Genomic DNA, 18,325 nt, shown 5'->3' with positions numbered 1-18,325 from the left:
TTCTGGACTATAGGGAATAAGTACTTTAGCCATATTTTATAATCTATTAAACAACTCCAGAATGCGAGTAGGCGGTATACCTTTAAGGGAAAAAGTACTAGTCAAGGCCTCTAGACATTTATGTAAAAACCTTACCTTAGAATGCATATTAAATTATGAAAAAATCTTGAAGTAATTTTTTATATAAGTTATGTACATCCATTTGTCTGTTATACACAAACACAACTGTCTTCTTGAATTAAAAAAATTATTTCCCCTTATTTTGTGAATAAGTTAAACTAAAAGTATTTCTAAAACACTTCTGTAATGGGAGTTCAATGTACATGCCTCATGAGAAAATTAAGGACAACCATTTTCATGACGAAGACAAAAACATAAGAAAAATAAGGACCTACAGATATTTTTGAAGTTAAAAATTACATAAAAATATTTTATCTATGAAGATGAAAAATGGCAACCAAAGTAACTGCTCCTGTTTTTACATTTATATACATTGTATAGACTGTATGACAATGTATGAAGTATAAAATGTTTCAAGGAACTATGTTCTAAACACAGATGATTTGGATTTCATACTTTACCCCAGAAACGTCATCAATCTTCTAATTATAAAATCTGGAAATGGATGGACAATATTAATAAATTTACCTACAGCATACCTTTGACTTCATGGAGTGAAGCATTATTATTACTATTGCTAGTGGATGTTCTGCCACTATCAAGGCTGGCTGGTCTTGAAGCTAAATGAAAAAATCAGGAGACAGTGTAATAAAACTTCTAGCTAATGACATTGAACTTTTACATTCTGATCACAGAATGCTTTGAGGAAGCAATCATGCATACTTTCACAGGCTGAGCATGCCCAGAGTTGAATCTTACAGATTAGAGAGCAAAAGCATTTCCAGATACTTCAGTTAGACACTTTAGAATAAGAAACTTCTGAAACACTAGTTGAGATCCAAAGAAAAGAAAATAAAGTGCATATTTAGATTTGGAAGTGATTTCTAGATGGATACCAGAACTGTTTTGGTTGAGTAGAATGACATGCCAAAAGAAGAAAAGTGCTAGTGATTAGGTCACTTACAACAGATCAGACATGGAACCCTGCACACTGCAGAGATGCCACAAACAGGAGGAACATGAGCATCTGCACAGTTAATGTCCTGCATTCCTATCCATAACAAGGGAAGCAATGCACAGTTAACACAACCCTACCCTGTTTTAAAATCCTGCTTATAGATGAAATTCTCTCAATATGTTATCCATTTATATATTAATAATTTAGTTTGGCAAGATATGGTTTTGCAGATCTCTCCAGAAACTTAAAAATCTGAAATGTTCACCAGTGCAGAACATGTGGTTTCTTAGAGTTTATCCTTTACTAACTAAATATTTTTTAAACTAATGGTAAAATGTGTTTCTCATAACTTTAACCTTATACCAAAACAGCAACAAAATCACCTGTAAGCATTGTGCAAGTCTACTTTATAAATGACCTTGACCAAGAGAGACACTACTTAGATGAAGCAATAATCTTAAAAGGGGCTAAAAGGAATATTAGGTTTGAAGAAATGGTAGAAGTAGCTATGAGATGCAGGTTAGAGAAAACATGCTTGCTGGCAATGCCACATTCACCAAATCAGTGCCAGAGCCTCAGCATTCCCATTCTGTATGGAATATGTACTCTCTAAGTAAAGTTCATATCTTACCATGAACTCTTGATCCCGTACTGGAATCATCACTAATACCTTGTGGACTTATGTCTTCAAAGGATGTAGTATCTACATAAAATAGCAAAATGGATATAAAAATATTTTTAAACAAAAAAACCATTATAAAATTTTATTTATGCAGATATGGATATTCTCTTTCAATCACATGTAACACATCTTGATTTAAAGTATTTCATAGACTTAACCAGAAACTGGAACTAATAATAAGAAACAGAATAGCTGTGATGAATGAGAGTTGACTCGCTTAACACCAGAAGCAGTGAAACAATCTCCCCAAGGACCCTGCAAAGCAAAGCAAGAGCCAGGGTTGTTCTACGTGGTTTTGTTTGAAGTTGTAGTGTTTTTATTTTTATTTTTTTTTTAAGTTTCTATTATCACTTTTTCCCTTTCTTACTCTTTACTTGGCTTACTTTTCCTTTTCTTGTTAGTTAATTAGCTGTTTATTATGAAAGGCCTAGGAAAGATTTTAATTATTTGTATGATGTTTTAAATTTTTTAAATGATTTGAAAATTCTCTCAAATCGAATCCAGACTGTTTTGGTAAATTATTTCAGGTTGTTGCTGTCAAAAAAGTACACATGGAAAAGTCAAATTAAAATTCCTGTTGCCAACAGTTACACCACAGTGCAAAGAGCAGACGGCCTATACCTTTATTATTAACCAACTGCTTGGATCTGAAGCCTGCAGAAGAGTTGACAGTTGAAAAGTTGATGGCTGTAGTAGAGAAGGCCATAGCTCCCAATTCTTTTCTCCTTTTACCCGTTGAAATATCATCAGGAACCTCCAAATTCTCAGTACTACCTGTCCACTGTCCTCCTGCTAGGACCATGGACTGCACCAGGTCATTCATGGCTGGGATGCAAATGAAAGCAAATGAATCAGCATGGTTAATGTATCTGCTCTTATTTCTATCTTGTATTATAAATGATCTGGTTTTTGTCTATGGATTAATGCAAGTGAATATCAAAGACTATAACCACAAGGTCATTTGAATTATGACATGCATTCAGCTGAATGAAATGAGTAGGCCAAAGGCTGATAAATTTCAGTAAATATTTTTATCCCACCTCCACCCCCTTTAGAGATAGGAAAAGGAATTTTACTCTGTACAACTGCCATGCTTTTGCGCAGTGATGTGCAATATAATTAGAAGCCTTCATAATGGGATTTGGTGATGACAGAAATGGAATGAATAAAGGTAAGATGGAGAGCAGTTCTTATACAGCATCATTATTGAAAATGACAAAGAGTCCTTGGTCAGAGCAGGTTACTGAAGAATTCATTTTACGAATCAAGTAAGTATACCATTCAATAAAAACCTGAAAGAGATGATATCCAAAGTGACATTTAATTTAATTATGTAATTACCCATTCCACTCAAAAAAAGAATATTAATATATAAAGAATGACAAACGTTTTCAAGGGTTATAGGCCATTTTATTTATTTATTTGTTTAATTTAGTTCATTAAGAAAATAAATTCCTAATGCTAAAGGTTTTGTTATATTTTAAGTAAATTTCTTTGGGGGAAAAAATCTCTATGGCATAGAAAAAAGTTTCTTTTTTCTGCCAACTTTTAGAAGGCACTGGAAATTTATATTACATGTATGACTAAACATATGTCATGTATATGTATCAGTGAACATACATATAATGCGAATTCAGTGCCAGTTTTGAAAAAAAAAATTTTTTTTCCAGCTCCTTGAATTAGAGGAAGACTGCACTTTGCAAAATAAGAAAATTGGCACAGTCCAGAGAAAGGTTAGTGAAAAATTAGTAATGGAAGCCAGTGTAGTCATTTGAAAGAAGCTGAACTGTCATAAAGTCTTACACATGGAACGACGGTAGCAGGCCTTCATTTTGTCTTTATCCTTCGGTCTGTTCCTCAAAAAGGGCAGTCTTTTCAGTGCAACCACTTTAATGTCAGAGCATGAGGAAAAACAGAAACAGAAAAATGAAAGAAAAAAGGGAGAAGAACAGATGGGAGTTAAATGTTGAAATTAAGGACAGAAATGAATGTCTGAGTTTCAGCTATGTATGCTATACTAAAGCTATTATTCTCATGCTGCTGAGTGACAATGAAATATGAAATATGTACTTTGACACTTTAAAATACTTGGAAAGCACTGAAGACAATGATGAGGAACATATACTTTGAAAGCTTCAATTGGCTAAAGTCCTACAAATACAGGAACTGATTAGAAGTACTTACTGAAGGAACAGTTTTCCTATTATTAACTAGTTGTTAATAATAAGTTAATAATAATAAGTTGTCAATAAGTTGTAAAGGTATACTTTTAAAATTAGGGTTATTGGTGGGCCACACTATACATGATGAAAATGTACAAGGCTTTCCAATTCTTTAACTTTTTAAATAAAAAGACTTCATCTTGGGGAAAAAAAAACTTCTTAAGAAAATGCACATTTTGGGCGCCTGGGTTGCTCAGTAGGTTAAGCCTCTGCCTTCGGCTCAGGTCAAGATCCCAGGGTCCTGGGATCAAGGCCTGCATCAGGCTCTCTGCTTAGCAGGGAGCCTGCTTCTCCCTCTCTCTCTGCCTGCCTCTCTGCCTACTTGTGATCTCTCTCTGTGTGTCAAATAAATAAATAAAATCTTAAAAAAAAAAAAAAAGAAAATACACATTTTACAAGAGTATTCTATTAATATATATCAACAAAAACTAGGGTGCCCAGGGAATGTTTAAAACAATCTAAAGAAATTAAAAACGTTCATTATTTTCTTTAACAAAGGAAAACTTGAACAAAGGAAATAGGGAATTATTTTGGGGGGTTAATTTGAATTCTGGTGCATTATTTAACAGCACCAAGAAAATATTTATTCTTCAGAGAAAAGTCTTTCAAAAGATGACATGAGCGATTACATTCATTTCATTTTGCAAAAGGCTGACTACAGAAAAGAAAAAAGCTAGCACTAAGCTCTATTAAGGCTAAAAGATAAGATAATGCAAGCAAAAACGACAGGTAAGTATGTATTTATAACATTTTTAGGTATTTTGAAGGGCTTTTTGGGTGAGTTTACTAAGAAAAACAAAGGTAGCACTGTGCAGAAAAATTCTATAAGTGAAAATTAGGATTATAACTACAGTAGGTGTCATTGGCATAAAAATTAAAATGCTCACTAGAGTCACTAACATTCTTGAGTTATATTTAATCAAAGTTCTTCTCCATTAAAGAGAATGCAATGGACATACAGCTTTTTAACTTACTTGACCACTATTAGGAACAGTCCTGATTTTGGCTTTTAATTTGACCTATTTCTTTTCTAACTTGGTAAACACAACTGTTTTTAATGATTAAAAAGAAATGAACTGAAAGTAATGTAAACATGGACACTTAGCTAAAACAAAGCTGAATGGTTGCAGCATGCACATGTTGTCTTGTTTAGATACTTCTGTTTCAACTGTTTTCCAAAGACTGCTTTACTGACAGACAGGATAAAAGGAATTTTAAATTTTCCAGTGGTGGAATGTGATCCTTATTATGTCAACTAGTTTGTAGATATACAATTTTTTTTAAACAACATACTGAAATTCAGAGAACATTAGCATTGCTGGGTTTTTGTTTATTTAAAAAATTCTAAAACTGAACAACTGCAGGAAAGGAGAATATTACTGCCTTCTGATTCTTATTCTGGATGCTTCAGCAGGGAGTATGAAAGAATGTCAGCTTTATATTAAAAACAGACAAGTTGACCTCAAAAAAGACTGCTGTGCCTTTCTTGTGTTACATTATCATATCTGAATTGAAATCTTTCTTTAGGGTGCCTGGCTGGCCAAGTCAGGAGAGAGCATACAACTCTCGATCTCAGGGTTGTGAGTTCAAGCCCCATGTTGGATGCAGAGCTTACTTGGAAAAAAAAAAAAAAGAAAGAAAGAAATCAATGCCTTATGAAATATCTTCCCTTAATTGGAAAAAAATTAAGTAGACCTATTACCATTTCTCATTTAATAAGATGTCAAATATTTTATATCTAAAGTAACATAAAATTGAATTATCTGGCATCTTTTTAAGGTAAACCTGATGGTTTCTCCACAAGAATATGCAAGGGATTTCATGTAGATTTGAATGATAAGACTAGATAGCAAAAGACCCAGGTAATGATAATCTTGTGTTGGGATACAGCATTTAAACACTTTCTTGAGATTAATACACACACACACACACACACACACACACACAATGTATGTATGCATGAATACTTATGGATTCTAGTTTTTAGGATGCTGTATTCTGAAATTACCCTATAATGAATGCCTCATCTCCTATCTCCCCAAATACTCTCTTTTCGAGGTAATTCCCTTGAAGCCAAACACTATAGTTTTTTGAGAGTTTTGAGAGTTGCCATAAGTAAAGTCTATCCCTGGGGGGAAGTAATAGCTATTTTGGCCTATTTACTTCAAAGGAATAGCAGTGAAATTATATAGATCTATTTCATATAGATATACATATACATACACACAGACAAATACCTATTTTTTTTTAAAATTTAGTGACTTTGGTGATAGTATGAGTGGATTCAAGTATCTTGTTTACATATTTTGTAAGAACATTGTTAGTAGTCAACTTCTTGGACATCTTCAAAGGGCCTAGCTTTGGATTCTTTTCTCTTTCTCTTAAAATATACTTCTTTAGACTTTTACTTTGCTCTTATTTAGTTAAGCACACAGATAATAAAATAAAAATATTATGAATTGTATAGTTCATGTTATGGTGTGATACTATCATATTTGTAATTTAAAAAATTAAATCACAATTTTATATAAAAGCTTATATACATCAATTTTAATCAATCCTTTACCAAGCAATCCCTCAATAATTTTTATAACCTTCAGTTACTTCTAAATTACTGAATAACATTCTCTTTGAATTCATAACTGTTTTTCTTTGCTTCTCACCAATATAAGTTTGCTCCAATTTGACACCAAAGTGTATGAATAAAACTCCATTATAAAATGCCTTATTATTCTACTTAGTTACAAATAATTATCAAGATTAGCTCATAAACACTTCTCACTTTCTCTTCACAATCACCCTATGAAGTATGACACAAAGGTGAACGGTGTTCCCATATTACTACAACTAGCAAGTAACAGAGATATTCTGGCTCTTATCTCAATGTTCTTTGGACACTGTTTAACCTCCCTGACTAAATGATGGTATTTCTGTGTTTGGTATTTTTAGAAACACATAATACGGGAAATCATGTGGTATTGCAGTACACATGAATTTTATAATCATATAAAATTAAAAAGAAATGCATTCATCAGACTATTACCCAGAAGACTGCTGAAGTTATAAGTTAAAGAAATCTTTTGAAAGAATTCTAAATCAATACTAGAGATCACAAATGTTTAAAGAGTTTTAGCACTCACTGCTGCTTTTCTTGGTCCCCAAAGTTTGGCCATCTTCTAAAGAGTTTGAACCTACTGAAGAACTATCTTGACTATCTTGATGAGGGAGCTGAAGAAATCCTTCACTGGAGTCTGAGCGGGTAGGTGTTAATGTTAGAGATTTCTGACGTTCCCGATTAATATCTTTCTTAGACTTTATCAATTTTCTCATTTTTAGAGTAATCCAGTTGCCTCTCCTAATAGAATAATTTAAAAAACTCTTATCAGTCTTAAATTCAACATATAAATCCTTCAAAAAATTAAAAGACTTAACTTTCTTTTTTTTTCCAAAGTAAAAATAAATAAAATTTGGTTAACAGTACCTTCTAGGAGGAGATGGGTCATAAAATTTGTATTGATCCATTATCTTCTCTTCTAATTTCTCCTTTTGTCGCCTTAATTCATTTAACTTATCACTGCAAAAATAAAAATTGCATTTTAGGACATGTACCATATTTTGTATAGTTATGAATATTTTGTGACTACAGTCTAACTGCTGTCCAAACCATAAACAAATACAGATATTAGAGTTGACAACAAAGTATTAGGTATTAACAAGGGACTTTTTTCCAAGTTTCTCCTTTTCTTTTTATTTACAAACTTACTTAATGAAAGGATATAGAATTTAAAATTCAATTATTTAATACAATTTATTTGAAGAAAATTTTCCATATTATATTTTCATCATGACAAAGGAATTTTCTCAACGTTTTTTAATAGCTGTTAAGCGACATTAACAGTGACTGTTCTCCTATTCTTGGATCTTTTAGTATCTCACATTGTGTTTGGAATGAAAGGTGATTTAATGTAATTTATGTAAGTAAAAAACTACAATGTTCAATAGTCTGTTTATAATTGTAGATATAAGTAATCTTGCAACCATATCTTCATCAAACACAGACTTTTTTCCTTTATGGCAGAATTATTTAGGCTTAATTTACCTTTAGAGAACAATTTCCTGCCTTCAGCAATACATGAATACACTAGTTTCACCATGTCTTCATCTCATTTATGTCCTTGATATTACATAGGGAAACATCAAAGATCACAGACTAAAGTAAAATGATCTGAAAAACTGTGATGCCAAACTGCAATGTTGTTTAGTCAACAAATATTTAGTGATCATTTATAATGAGGAAGACACAAAGAGTATAAAAAGACAATAAGTAGCTCACTCTGCTTATAATACAATAGGAGAGAGAACAAATATGCATGAGTATTACAATCCAAGGTAGTAGTGGTGCCAAAATAAAAGTACTGTGTTAAGCACAAAAGAAACTTATAAAAGGGAAAATATTTCTATCTTGAATGACCGAAGAAAGCCTCATGGAGAGAATGGCCATATTAGATAGACGAAAAGATAAGAATGCTAAATTAAGCAGTTTAGTTGAGGGGAAGCAGTGAGGGATTTTCAGGTTTAGATTTTGCTCAATAGGAAATTAGAAGCTTGTAGGTTTCACTAAAAAGTGACATTATGAAATCTTTGCTGTAGGTACCTTAACTCCATGATGAAATAGTATCTATCAGAAAGGATGATAGTAAAGAAAGCATCCAGGAGGCTAATGAGGTAGTCTAGTTGAGTGGTTAGGATGAATTATGGAAGTGGGAACCAGAACAAATGGATTTGATTTTTTTGAAGAAGATGCTTTGTGAAGAGAGATTGCCAAGAGGTACACACTACAGCACAATGGCAGATATACCTCCAAAATGTCTTCTCTTTTTACCTGTTGAAATATCATCAGGAATCTCCAAATTCTCAGTACTACCTGTTCACTGTCACTCCTGCTAGGATCATGTGACAGAAGCATTCAGCAAGAACTGTCTGACATATAAGATGGATATTTTTAATTTAAATTCAAAAAGAATAGATACTAATATTTCTAAGTCAACTATACAGATACAATTACTGAAACTTTGGAAATGGATTACTCACCAAGGACCAGAATATTAAGATATTCTAAAGATATCCAAAGATAAAGCTTTGCATAAAGCCTTCGCTTAAGGGACAGAAAACTTTAATGTTTTACATATACTTCCTGCTTCTTAAGCAGAAACACCTCTTAAGGCAGAGAATAAAGGAACACATACCCCTGAAAGAACTGAAGGTGTAGTCGAAAGTGGCCAGCCACAAATGTGAAATTTCTTTGAAGTTTTGCATTTATCTTAAAAGTTCATGCAAACTCTTTTTGCTCCATAATATACCTGTCTGTTAATATAAAAATCATGTTCCCTGCCTCAAATTTTATAAGAAAACTGACGCTTCAAAAGATGTATGATGTATCCTGGTTTCATATGTGCCCTAGCTCACCACCATATACATCATGACTAAAAGGCACAGATATATTATTTCATTTATTTCTTAGGATCATCTTGGAAGTAGACGTTATATCTCTATTTTAGAGAAAAAGAAACCAATGATCAAAGAACTAAAGTAACTCACCTATGGTCACATAGCTAGTGACTGGAAGAACTGGGACTTGAATTAGGAGCTGCCTAATTTCAACATCTGTGCTATTTCTATTATACTATTGTGTTTCTCATTTAGGGAATAGGGGAATTTAGAAAAGGTAAACCCTGGTGCAATACAAGGCCTATCCACTGAGTAGCTCAGGCCCAAATCCCTGATTTTATCAGATTCCTCTACTACTAATGGAGATATAATTTACCAATATTAAGCCTTGTCAATTCTATCTCTTACATCTGGTATATGATCTCAACTACCACTGCTTGTGAATTATGATTCACTAGATTATTACAACAGTCTTCCTAAAACTTATTCCTTGTCTCTATTCTCAGGACTTCTAATCCATACTCTAAAATGCCACCAGTGCCTTTTAAAAAAATAACACAAATCTGGTCATTTTACCCCTCCGCTCAAAGTTTTCAGCAACTTCTTTATATGCCATAAAAAAAACCTCTGTGAAGTTGTTCCTAAGTTTTCAGTCACTTCTCTATTGCTCCTTCTTCCTCAATTTTGCTCCAGCAAGAACTATTAATTTTTAGGTCCTATACCATACCGTAACACACCTTCATCGCACCTTCACGCTATTCCATTTATGCCTCCTTGGCCTGGTATGTCTCCTCAGGCAAACTCTCATGGGTCTTTAAGTCTCAGCTTAAGCAACCATCTTTGGGAAGTCCACCTTGCCCCTGCCAGACTAAGGTACTCCTTCCCCTCTATCTGCTGTATTTCTAAGGCCTCCTACACATACTTCCACTGTAGCGATTATTTGTATTTATTGCTTTATGTTACTAGTTTCTTATGAGCAGGACCTATGTGTTTTCATGTTGGTATTTCTGTTTACTAGCATAGTGCCCAGAACATAAGCATTCAAAAAAATGTATGGAGAAATAATAATGTTGAAAATTTAAAAAAAAAAAAATTAGCAATGAGTTTTTTTGTCACCAATTGGCAATGATAAAATCATGAGTATTACTTCAACATTATTTGGTACCTACATGTACTGTCTTTGTTCAACATGAAAGAGATCCTTGCTTTCCATATTCTGCTCCAATAGTGTTCTGTTCTGGAGCATTAATGTCTGAATTTGATCTAGTAGATGTCGATTTTCTTCTTCTAAATTTCCTTTAAGTTGGCTTAGCAACTGTTTAAACATAAACATTTTTTTTAAATCAACATTTACATTTAACATAAATCACCCCAAACATCTGAAAAATATACAGTCTTGGGGCACCTGGGTAGCTCAGTCAGTTGAGTGTCTGACTCTTGGTTTTGGCTCAGGTAATGATTTCAGGGTCAGGAGATTAAGCCTGTGTTGGGCTCCACACTTAGCAGGGAATCTGCCTGAGATTCTCTCTCTCCCTCTCCCTCTGTCCCTTCTCCAGCTCCCACACACACTCTAAAATCAATCAATCAATCTTTAAAAAAAAGAAAAAAAAAACTTAGGTCTTCTGCTACTTGAACAATTAGGTGGTTGCACTTTGATCAGAACATGAATGATTATTTTAGTTATAATGAGAGCTAAAATACTAAGTTATGTGCTGTACACATTTTAAAAAATTCTTACAAACACTGGGTTTAACATATAATAAATTATCTAGTTCCAAAAACAGTTGCTTTCTTCAAAACTATTTAACTTACAGTCTGAAAGCTACTTGGCCTTCTATTTAAGGAGCTATGAAACCTTGGACAAGTAAATTAATTCTCTGGGCTTTAATGATCTCATCTATAAAATGAGAATAATTCACACCCCTGACTGTTGTAAGGATTAAATAATATATGTAAACTATCATGTGTCATGCCTTTAACACATAGTAGGTACTTAATATACCTCATTCTTTCCTCATCCACTGATTTTTAGGAACCTTAGAAGTTTGTACATAGTTTTAATGGGTTGATCAAAGGGACTCAGGTAATCTTGTCAGTGGTTGGTATTACTAGCTGATACTACTGGTAGTTGGGTTGCCAACAGCATTGGGTGGCTTCTTTGTAATTAGAAGAAACTGGAAATGTGCCTTAGTTAGGCCAGAGATTCTAGTAGAAGTTAGAAAGCCCAATGTAGTGATTTTCAAAATTCAGCATCACTCATAGAAACTATTTAAAAAATGTAGATTTCTAGGGGCACCTAGATGACTCAGCTGGTTGAGCTTCTGACTTGGTTAGCTCACATCATCATCTCACGGTTGGAGATCAAGCCCCCGCCTGGGGCTCCATGTTCAGCTTGGAGTCTGCTTGAGATTCTTTCTTCCTTCCTCTCCCTACCCCTCTGCTCCTCCCCGGCTTACACCTGTGTGAACACACACACACACATACACTCTTTCAAATAAATAAATCTATATATCTATCTCTTTTAAAAATGTGGATTTCTGGGTCCTAGCATTCAAATTCAACCAGTCTGGAGTACAGCCCAGAGATCTACACTTAAAAAAAAAAAAGGGAAAAAAAATCCCAGATATTTTGTAAACTCTTAAGATACAGAAAAGCAATACTGTGAATATCCATAAATAGCCATTTAGAGCTAACCATTATCACTATTGTGTTATATTTATCTATATATTGTTAAATTGAAACACAACATGTGGTAGATTCATTACAAAACTGAACACAGTTTTTCTCCTCCCTGTGTCTATACCCTCTTGTGCTGTGACTTCTTGCTCTTACCAACAAGAAGTGGAATTTATTTTCCCTCTTTCTGATTTTGGAATGCCCTTGGCCACGAGAAGGAAGTGGAAGTGATGGAAATTCCAAGCCTAGGCCTCAAAAAGCCTTATGTACTTCCACTTGTAATCCTGCTGGAGGATGAGAGACCACATGGCACAGAGAAAAGTTATGCCATCTGGGGCCACCCTAGGCCAGCCAGCCCTCAGAGTCTGTGCCAGTTCACTGCAGATGTGACTAAGATCAAATGATCTTGGTCACATTGATATATGCCATCAGCACATTTGCTCAGGCAATCCATAGATTCATGAGCAAAAATAAATGTTCATGTCCATTACCAAAGGTTCTGTGTTGTTATATAACATTAATTACTGTGTCAACAATTAATAAAACATATATAGAGAAAAGAGAACACAATTTTATGTAGCTACAGCTCAGTGAATTAGCACAAAGTGAACATGTGTGAAACCAGTACCTGATCAAGAAACAGCTCATTAACTATATTCCAGAAACAACTTGTGCTGTCTTCTAATCACCATCCCTTTCCACGAAGATTAACTGCTATCCTGGCCTCTTATACTCTGGATTCATTTTTCTGCTCCCTCTAAATCATGCTATTACACGTGTTAGCCCCTAGCCAAAGGTTAACATTTGACTTGAGTTGGGACTACCAGCCAGAGATAAGTAGGTAGCTAGGGTCCTTTCTGGTCTCTCCTGGATAGCTTTCCAGGCTACCAGTGTCAGGTAGGACTTTATCAAGACTCAATATAGCTGGATGTCTCATTTCCTGGACCTCCCATTTAAATTTTTGACTAATTTGCTGGTCTATTCCTTACCCCAATCAATATTCCAACCTCAGACCATCTGAGAGTGACAACTCTCCTGAGTATGGGACATTTTTGTGCTCTGCTCAAATCAAGTCAGTCTGCTCTGGTAGCAAAGTTGCTAATTTTCACAGTATGCCCCTCATCTGAACTACTAGGTATTGGAATTGGGGAAAGTGGAGGGGAATGGGAGAAATCACAAGATAAAATGCCTCAGACCATCACAGCTCCTACACAAAGTCAAGCAGTTTTCTTTAATAAATGCTTCTCAATTCGTTGTACACCTTTACTGCAGTTCCAGAGTACTACAATGGTTGTTTTTGACAATTTTGCCCAATTTTATTGTTTCTTGGGGAGTGGATTTGTCCTCCTCCTCCTTCTGTAAGTCCATCACTCCAATTATATTTTATTTGCACTTTTATAAATCACAAGCATAATGAATGTTCTATACTTTCTGAGCCTTGTTGGGTAATTAAATATGATTTTAAACTAGTACTTCTTTCTATTGGTTTATCATTTCAGACAAAACGCTTTTAAGTATTACTTTTCTACTCCTATTTCCCTTTAAAAGTTAGCTTAAGTGCCTTTTCTTAAAAGTGCCATGAAATTCAGGTGTTAAGCTATATTCAAACTTCAATGATTTGGGGGCCAAACAATAAAATTTAAGGATTTTTTTAAAAGATTTAATTTATTTCTTTGCGAGATAGAGAGAAGGAGAGAGAGAGAGAGCATGAGAGGGGAGAAGGTCAGAGGGAGAAGGACTCCCCAAGGAGCTGGGAGCCCGATGCTGAACTGGATCCCGGGACTCTGGGATCATGACCTGAGCCAAAGGCAGTCGCTTAACCAACTGAGCCACCCAGGCGCCCAAATTTAAGGATTTTCTAAGGATTTCAGTATCCTTTTAGACTTTAAAACTTGTTTTATCAAATCATCACAAAGAACAGCATGGAATTATGTTAATAACACAACTATATACATAAGGCCAATGTCTTTTCTGCTCAAAACACAAATGGCTCCCCTGTTTTACTCAGAATAAAGTTATCTTTGTTGAAGGATGCCTATTAAAATTTCAATCTATATTCATTTATCCACCCTGGAAGTCTTCCTTATCCCTTTTTGCCCTACTTCATTTTTACAAGCACATAACTTATCTACCTTGTAACATACCAGATGTTGCAGACCAATTTTCAAAATAGAGTAGTATTTCCAGTTCACATGCTCTTGTATGAATCTTGCCATTCTCCACCAAAAGGCAGAATCTACTTTCTCTTTCCCTTGAGCCTGAATGTGACTTTGACTGCCTCAATGAAGAGAATACAGGGGAAATGATGCCGCATAACTTCTGAGTTTTGATCATTATGGTATAGATGGCTTCTGTCTGGTTATCACCATGTTGTGAGAAAGCCCAAATTGGCCCTTGGGGAGACATCATGTGGAGAGAAAACGGATGCCTCCAGCTGGTAGCCAGCACCAACCACCAAACATGCATTTAGCCTTTCAATCACAGTTTCAAGTGGAACAGAAACAAACCTGCTCCACTGTCCCTGTCATTCTGATCCACAGACCTGGGAGCCTAATAAATGCTTGTTTTACACCACCAAGTGTTGGAGTAAAGTGCAATATATGTTATAAAACATTGAAATACTATATATTCCACCTGCTCGTTGTGTTTATTGTCTATTTCTTTCCGCCAGAATCTAAGCTCCACAAAGGGAAAGATTTTTATCTTTTTGGCTTACTAGTACATGCCAGGTGCTAAGTAAACATTTTTTCATTAAACAAGGGCACAATTTCACATTTTCAAAGTATGTGGGCACTCAAGTTTAAACTAATAGTAAACAATGTTGAAATCCATAATAAAAGAAGTTTTTATGAATTACTTGTGAATTTCAATTACCTCTGACCAATTCTTATTTTTTTTTTAAGATTTTATTTATTCGACAGAGAGAGACACAGCAAGAGAGGGAACGCAAGCAGGCAGAGTAGGAGAGGGAGAAGCAGTCTTCCCACAGAGTGGAGAGCCTGACGCGGGGCTCGATCCCAGGACCCTGGGCTTATGACCTGAGCCAAAGGCAAATGCTTAATGACTGAGCCACACCGGTACCCCACCCCTGACCAATTCTTTTAGAAATACCCAAGCAAATATATACTGCTATTCTCATTTTAATATGATTATTTTTCAGGCATGTGTTGATTCCTAAAAAAGAAACTTGTCAAAGCTCACCTCACACTGGTTATTTAGCTTGGTGGATGTGATGTCCAATTGTTGGTATTGTTCCTTTAGCTTTGAAAATTCAGCTTCTAATCTTGTTTGTTCCAGTTTGGAATTATTTAGAAGACTTTTTAAGTTTTTATGGTCAGTTTGTAAAACTTCAGTTTCTTTTACAAGCTGATTATATGTATGATTCAACCTATAATTAGAAATCATGATAAAAAGAGAATTAGATTCCCTTAATAGCTTTCATTGTAATTACATAATGTGAAAATGCTGTGGATCACATTCAGACATACTTAGAGAATATATCGGACTCTTTAGCCAGTGATTAAATTCATCAAAAATCTGTTTCTATTCTGTAAAACTAGAATAGAAAATTCAGACTACTCTTCCCTTGAAATCTTCTAGCATGTTGTATACTGCATGTGGCTCATAAAAGTATTTTTCCCTCTATGTACTCCCAAACTTTTACAATGCAAAAATTATTTTTAGTTCGGGAGATGAACTGAAACAGGATGGAATTGTTAATTTATTATATTGTACTACTGAAACTAATATAAGACTATATGTTAACTAATTGGAATTAAAATAAAAACTTAAGTAAAAATAAAAAACAGAAGAGGTACATAATAAAATCTGTTTTTAAATATGAAAAACAAGAATAAAAACAAAAACAAACAACAAGAACAGGACACAGCCTGGATCTGGCCCGCTGAGTTGGCTCTAGTTTAATGACCTTTATCTTATGGCATTAAGAAAAAGAATGGTACTTGCTCAGAACATCTAATAATTTACTTCAACTCAATACCCAAAGAATTGAGTCAGTTTACAAGAATCATAAAATAAATAAAAAAGTAATATATTTAAAAAATCAAGGCTTGGTAAAAAAATTAAATGGCAAGACCAGAAACATACAGAAAATGTTCCATAAATAAGTCGAATCCATGAATGAATGTATGCCATGAGTTATAACAGCTGGTTTGACCTCACTGAGATACAGATAGCTACACAATATATCAATACCTACGGAGATCAAAGATTTACCTACTGATGCTTCATGGGGGCAAGATATGAAGAGATACCATATACAATGTCCTCAACATCATCTCTAAGGCAAATGCTAAAATGAGATCTTTAAGAGAGTTTTTTTACACTGTCCTTTAAAGCTGAGAACATTAACATCAAAATGTAATTCAGTGAACACAATTCTAAAGAGGCCAAGACAAACTAGTCTATGTAAGAAACTTTGTTGGTTTGGCATTATCAAAGATTAAAACTTAGGTTACTTAGAGAAATGGGTAAACAAACTATTCTTCTTGAGACAAGTCTTCACAAATACCTTTTTTGGTGTAAGAGCTCTTTCGGGTTTTACTTAAAGCCTTCTCTTGCCTTGCAACAACTTACGTGAATACATAAAAGCTGGGACAGAAGAGCTTTTATGTATTTGAGAGATAGAAAATACTCAGAACCACCCTTCCCTTCCAAGCCTGCAGAATCTCCTAATTCAAGATCATCATGCTCAATTTTTTCTCATCATGGAGGCTGAATTCTTTCTCAGAAGTCTCCTCAGTAATGAATAAATTCATTTATTCATTGACATGAAATGAAATTGATTGAAATAAAAAAGGCCTCTAATTAGATTCCTAGAAGGCCTACCCAAGCTCACAAACTGTCCCAGTTCATTGTGAATCCCAACAATGGAAAAAGGTTAGGTTCAAGATGGGACTTTGATAGTAAGTGCCTTCTCCAATGTTACGTGCATAATGAAAATTACCCTGTCCTTGTATTCTGTAACTTGTCACAACTTGGTCTTCTACTGCACATACCGTAAAGATACATCCTTCTTGATTCTAGCTTGGTGTAGAGCTAACTGAAAGTTCAAATCCCCCAATACACTATTTCTAGTTATAACAATTACTAAATTAAAAACTACTGAGCATGGAAATAAAAATAGTTCTAGAAGCTTAGGGATTTTTTTTTTTTTGGTAAAGGAAAAGAAATACAGTTCTAAAAATGGATTATATTAAATTCATAACAGGACAAATAGTCAATGAATGACCTCCATTTGAATTGTGTGCTGCCTTTTAGCACTTCAGCTACGGTTAAGTGTAAGTGCAATGCAAATGTGTAGACTGCTTAAACTTTCGAAAGGTTTCTAAAAAACTTTTGATATATACCCTTATGAAGCAGACTGATTAGGGGTTGACAAGTTTTGATGTTCCCAGGGTTACAAACTAAAAAATAACTGCCTCACAGCAGTATGAGACCATTAATAAATAAGTTAAAAATAAGAATACAAATCTAGGAAATTGGAAGCTGTTAATTTATAAAAACTTTGAAAGACAAGAACTGAGATATCACACTAGCAAAGACAGACAGACATAAAGAATCATACTTCATTACATTCTGTCACAATAAAGCATATAAATGCTATCCAGGTACAAAAATTTCATTATAAAATGTGGCTTAAAAACTTAATTAGTTGAATAAATCAAGAGAGAAACAGTAGGTGAAAACAAGGGATCTATGTTTTCAAGCCATTTTATAAATAGTTGCTTGATTTTGTTGAGTAATTTACTTACTGCTCTGGAGTCCTTTTAAAAAAAAATTCTAAGTTACAGATGGTACTGCAAAGGGGCAGTATACACTTCAGGTGTAATGAATAATACAAAACTAAAATACATAAATATTTATTACCTATCATTTTCACCACAAAGTTTCTTGTATTCTGCAGCTATAGTCTCATGGTTTTTGTTTTCAAGCACCATTTTTTCCTGTTCTACTTTCAGTGTTTTTTCCAAATCTTCCAATTGTCCTTTCCGTTTTAGTAACTGATTGTAACTGGAAAAAATATTAGGTATTTGTTTTATAATATTTCCTTATAAAAAAGAAAATACTTTAGCAATGAAGAAAGCAAGAGTAATTTATTAATAAGTACCACTATAAACATGATACATACATTTCCTATGTAAATTATTTTAGATCATTTTAACATAAAATTTATTATATTATCTAAAGAAAACTGGT

General features: G+C 34.1%; 1 protein-coding gene across 8 annotated transcripts in view; it reads right to left on the bottom strand.

The window, feature by feature from the left end:
• Window positions 1-18,325, bottom strand: part of CCDC88A (coiled-coil domain containing 88A) — a 121,776-nt gene that overhangs the window by 8,908 nt on the left and 94,543 nt on the right. For 2 of the 8 annotated variants that reach the window (XM_032877741.1, XM_032877745.1), the window contains exons 21-29: window positions 17,996-18,139; window positions 15,308-15,494; window positions 10,600-10,745; window positions 7,464-7,556; window positions 7,123-7,337; window positions 3,564-3,647; window positions 2,382-2,585; window positions 1,710-1,781; window positions 660-740 (exon numbers count right to left, since the gene is read on the bottom strand). In XM_032877741.1, coding sequence (XP_032733632.1) covers window positions 660-740; window positions 1,710-1,781; window positions 2,382-2,585; window positions 3,564-3,647; window positions 7,123-7,337; window positions 7,464-7,556; window positions 10,600-10,745; window positions 15,308-15,494; window positions 17,996-18,139 — 1,226 coding nt within the window. Of the gene's footprint in view, window positions 1-659; window positions 741-1,709; window positions 1,782-2,381; window positions 2,586-2,868; window positions 3,053-3,563; window positions 3,648-7,122; window positions 7,338-7,463; window positions 7,557-10,599; window positions 10,746-15,307; window positions 15,495-17,995; window positions 18,140-18,325 lie in introns of those variants that run through there. The other 6 variants (XM_032877742.1, XM_032877746.1, XM_032877744.1 and 3 more) reach the window with 4 other exon arrangements.

Source organism: Lontra canadensis, unplaced genomic scaffold (genome assembly GCF_010015895.1).
Source record: "Lontra canadensis isolate GAN:19392208 unplaced genomic scaffold, GSC_riverotter_1.0 scaffold61, whole genome shotgun sequence".
NCBI lineage: Eukaryota > Metazoa > Chordata > Mammalia > Carnivora > Mustelidae > Lontra > Lontra canadensis.
The sequence above is the reverse complement of the archived record's forward strand: the minus strand, read 5'-3'. Positions and strand labels throughout refer to the sequence as shown.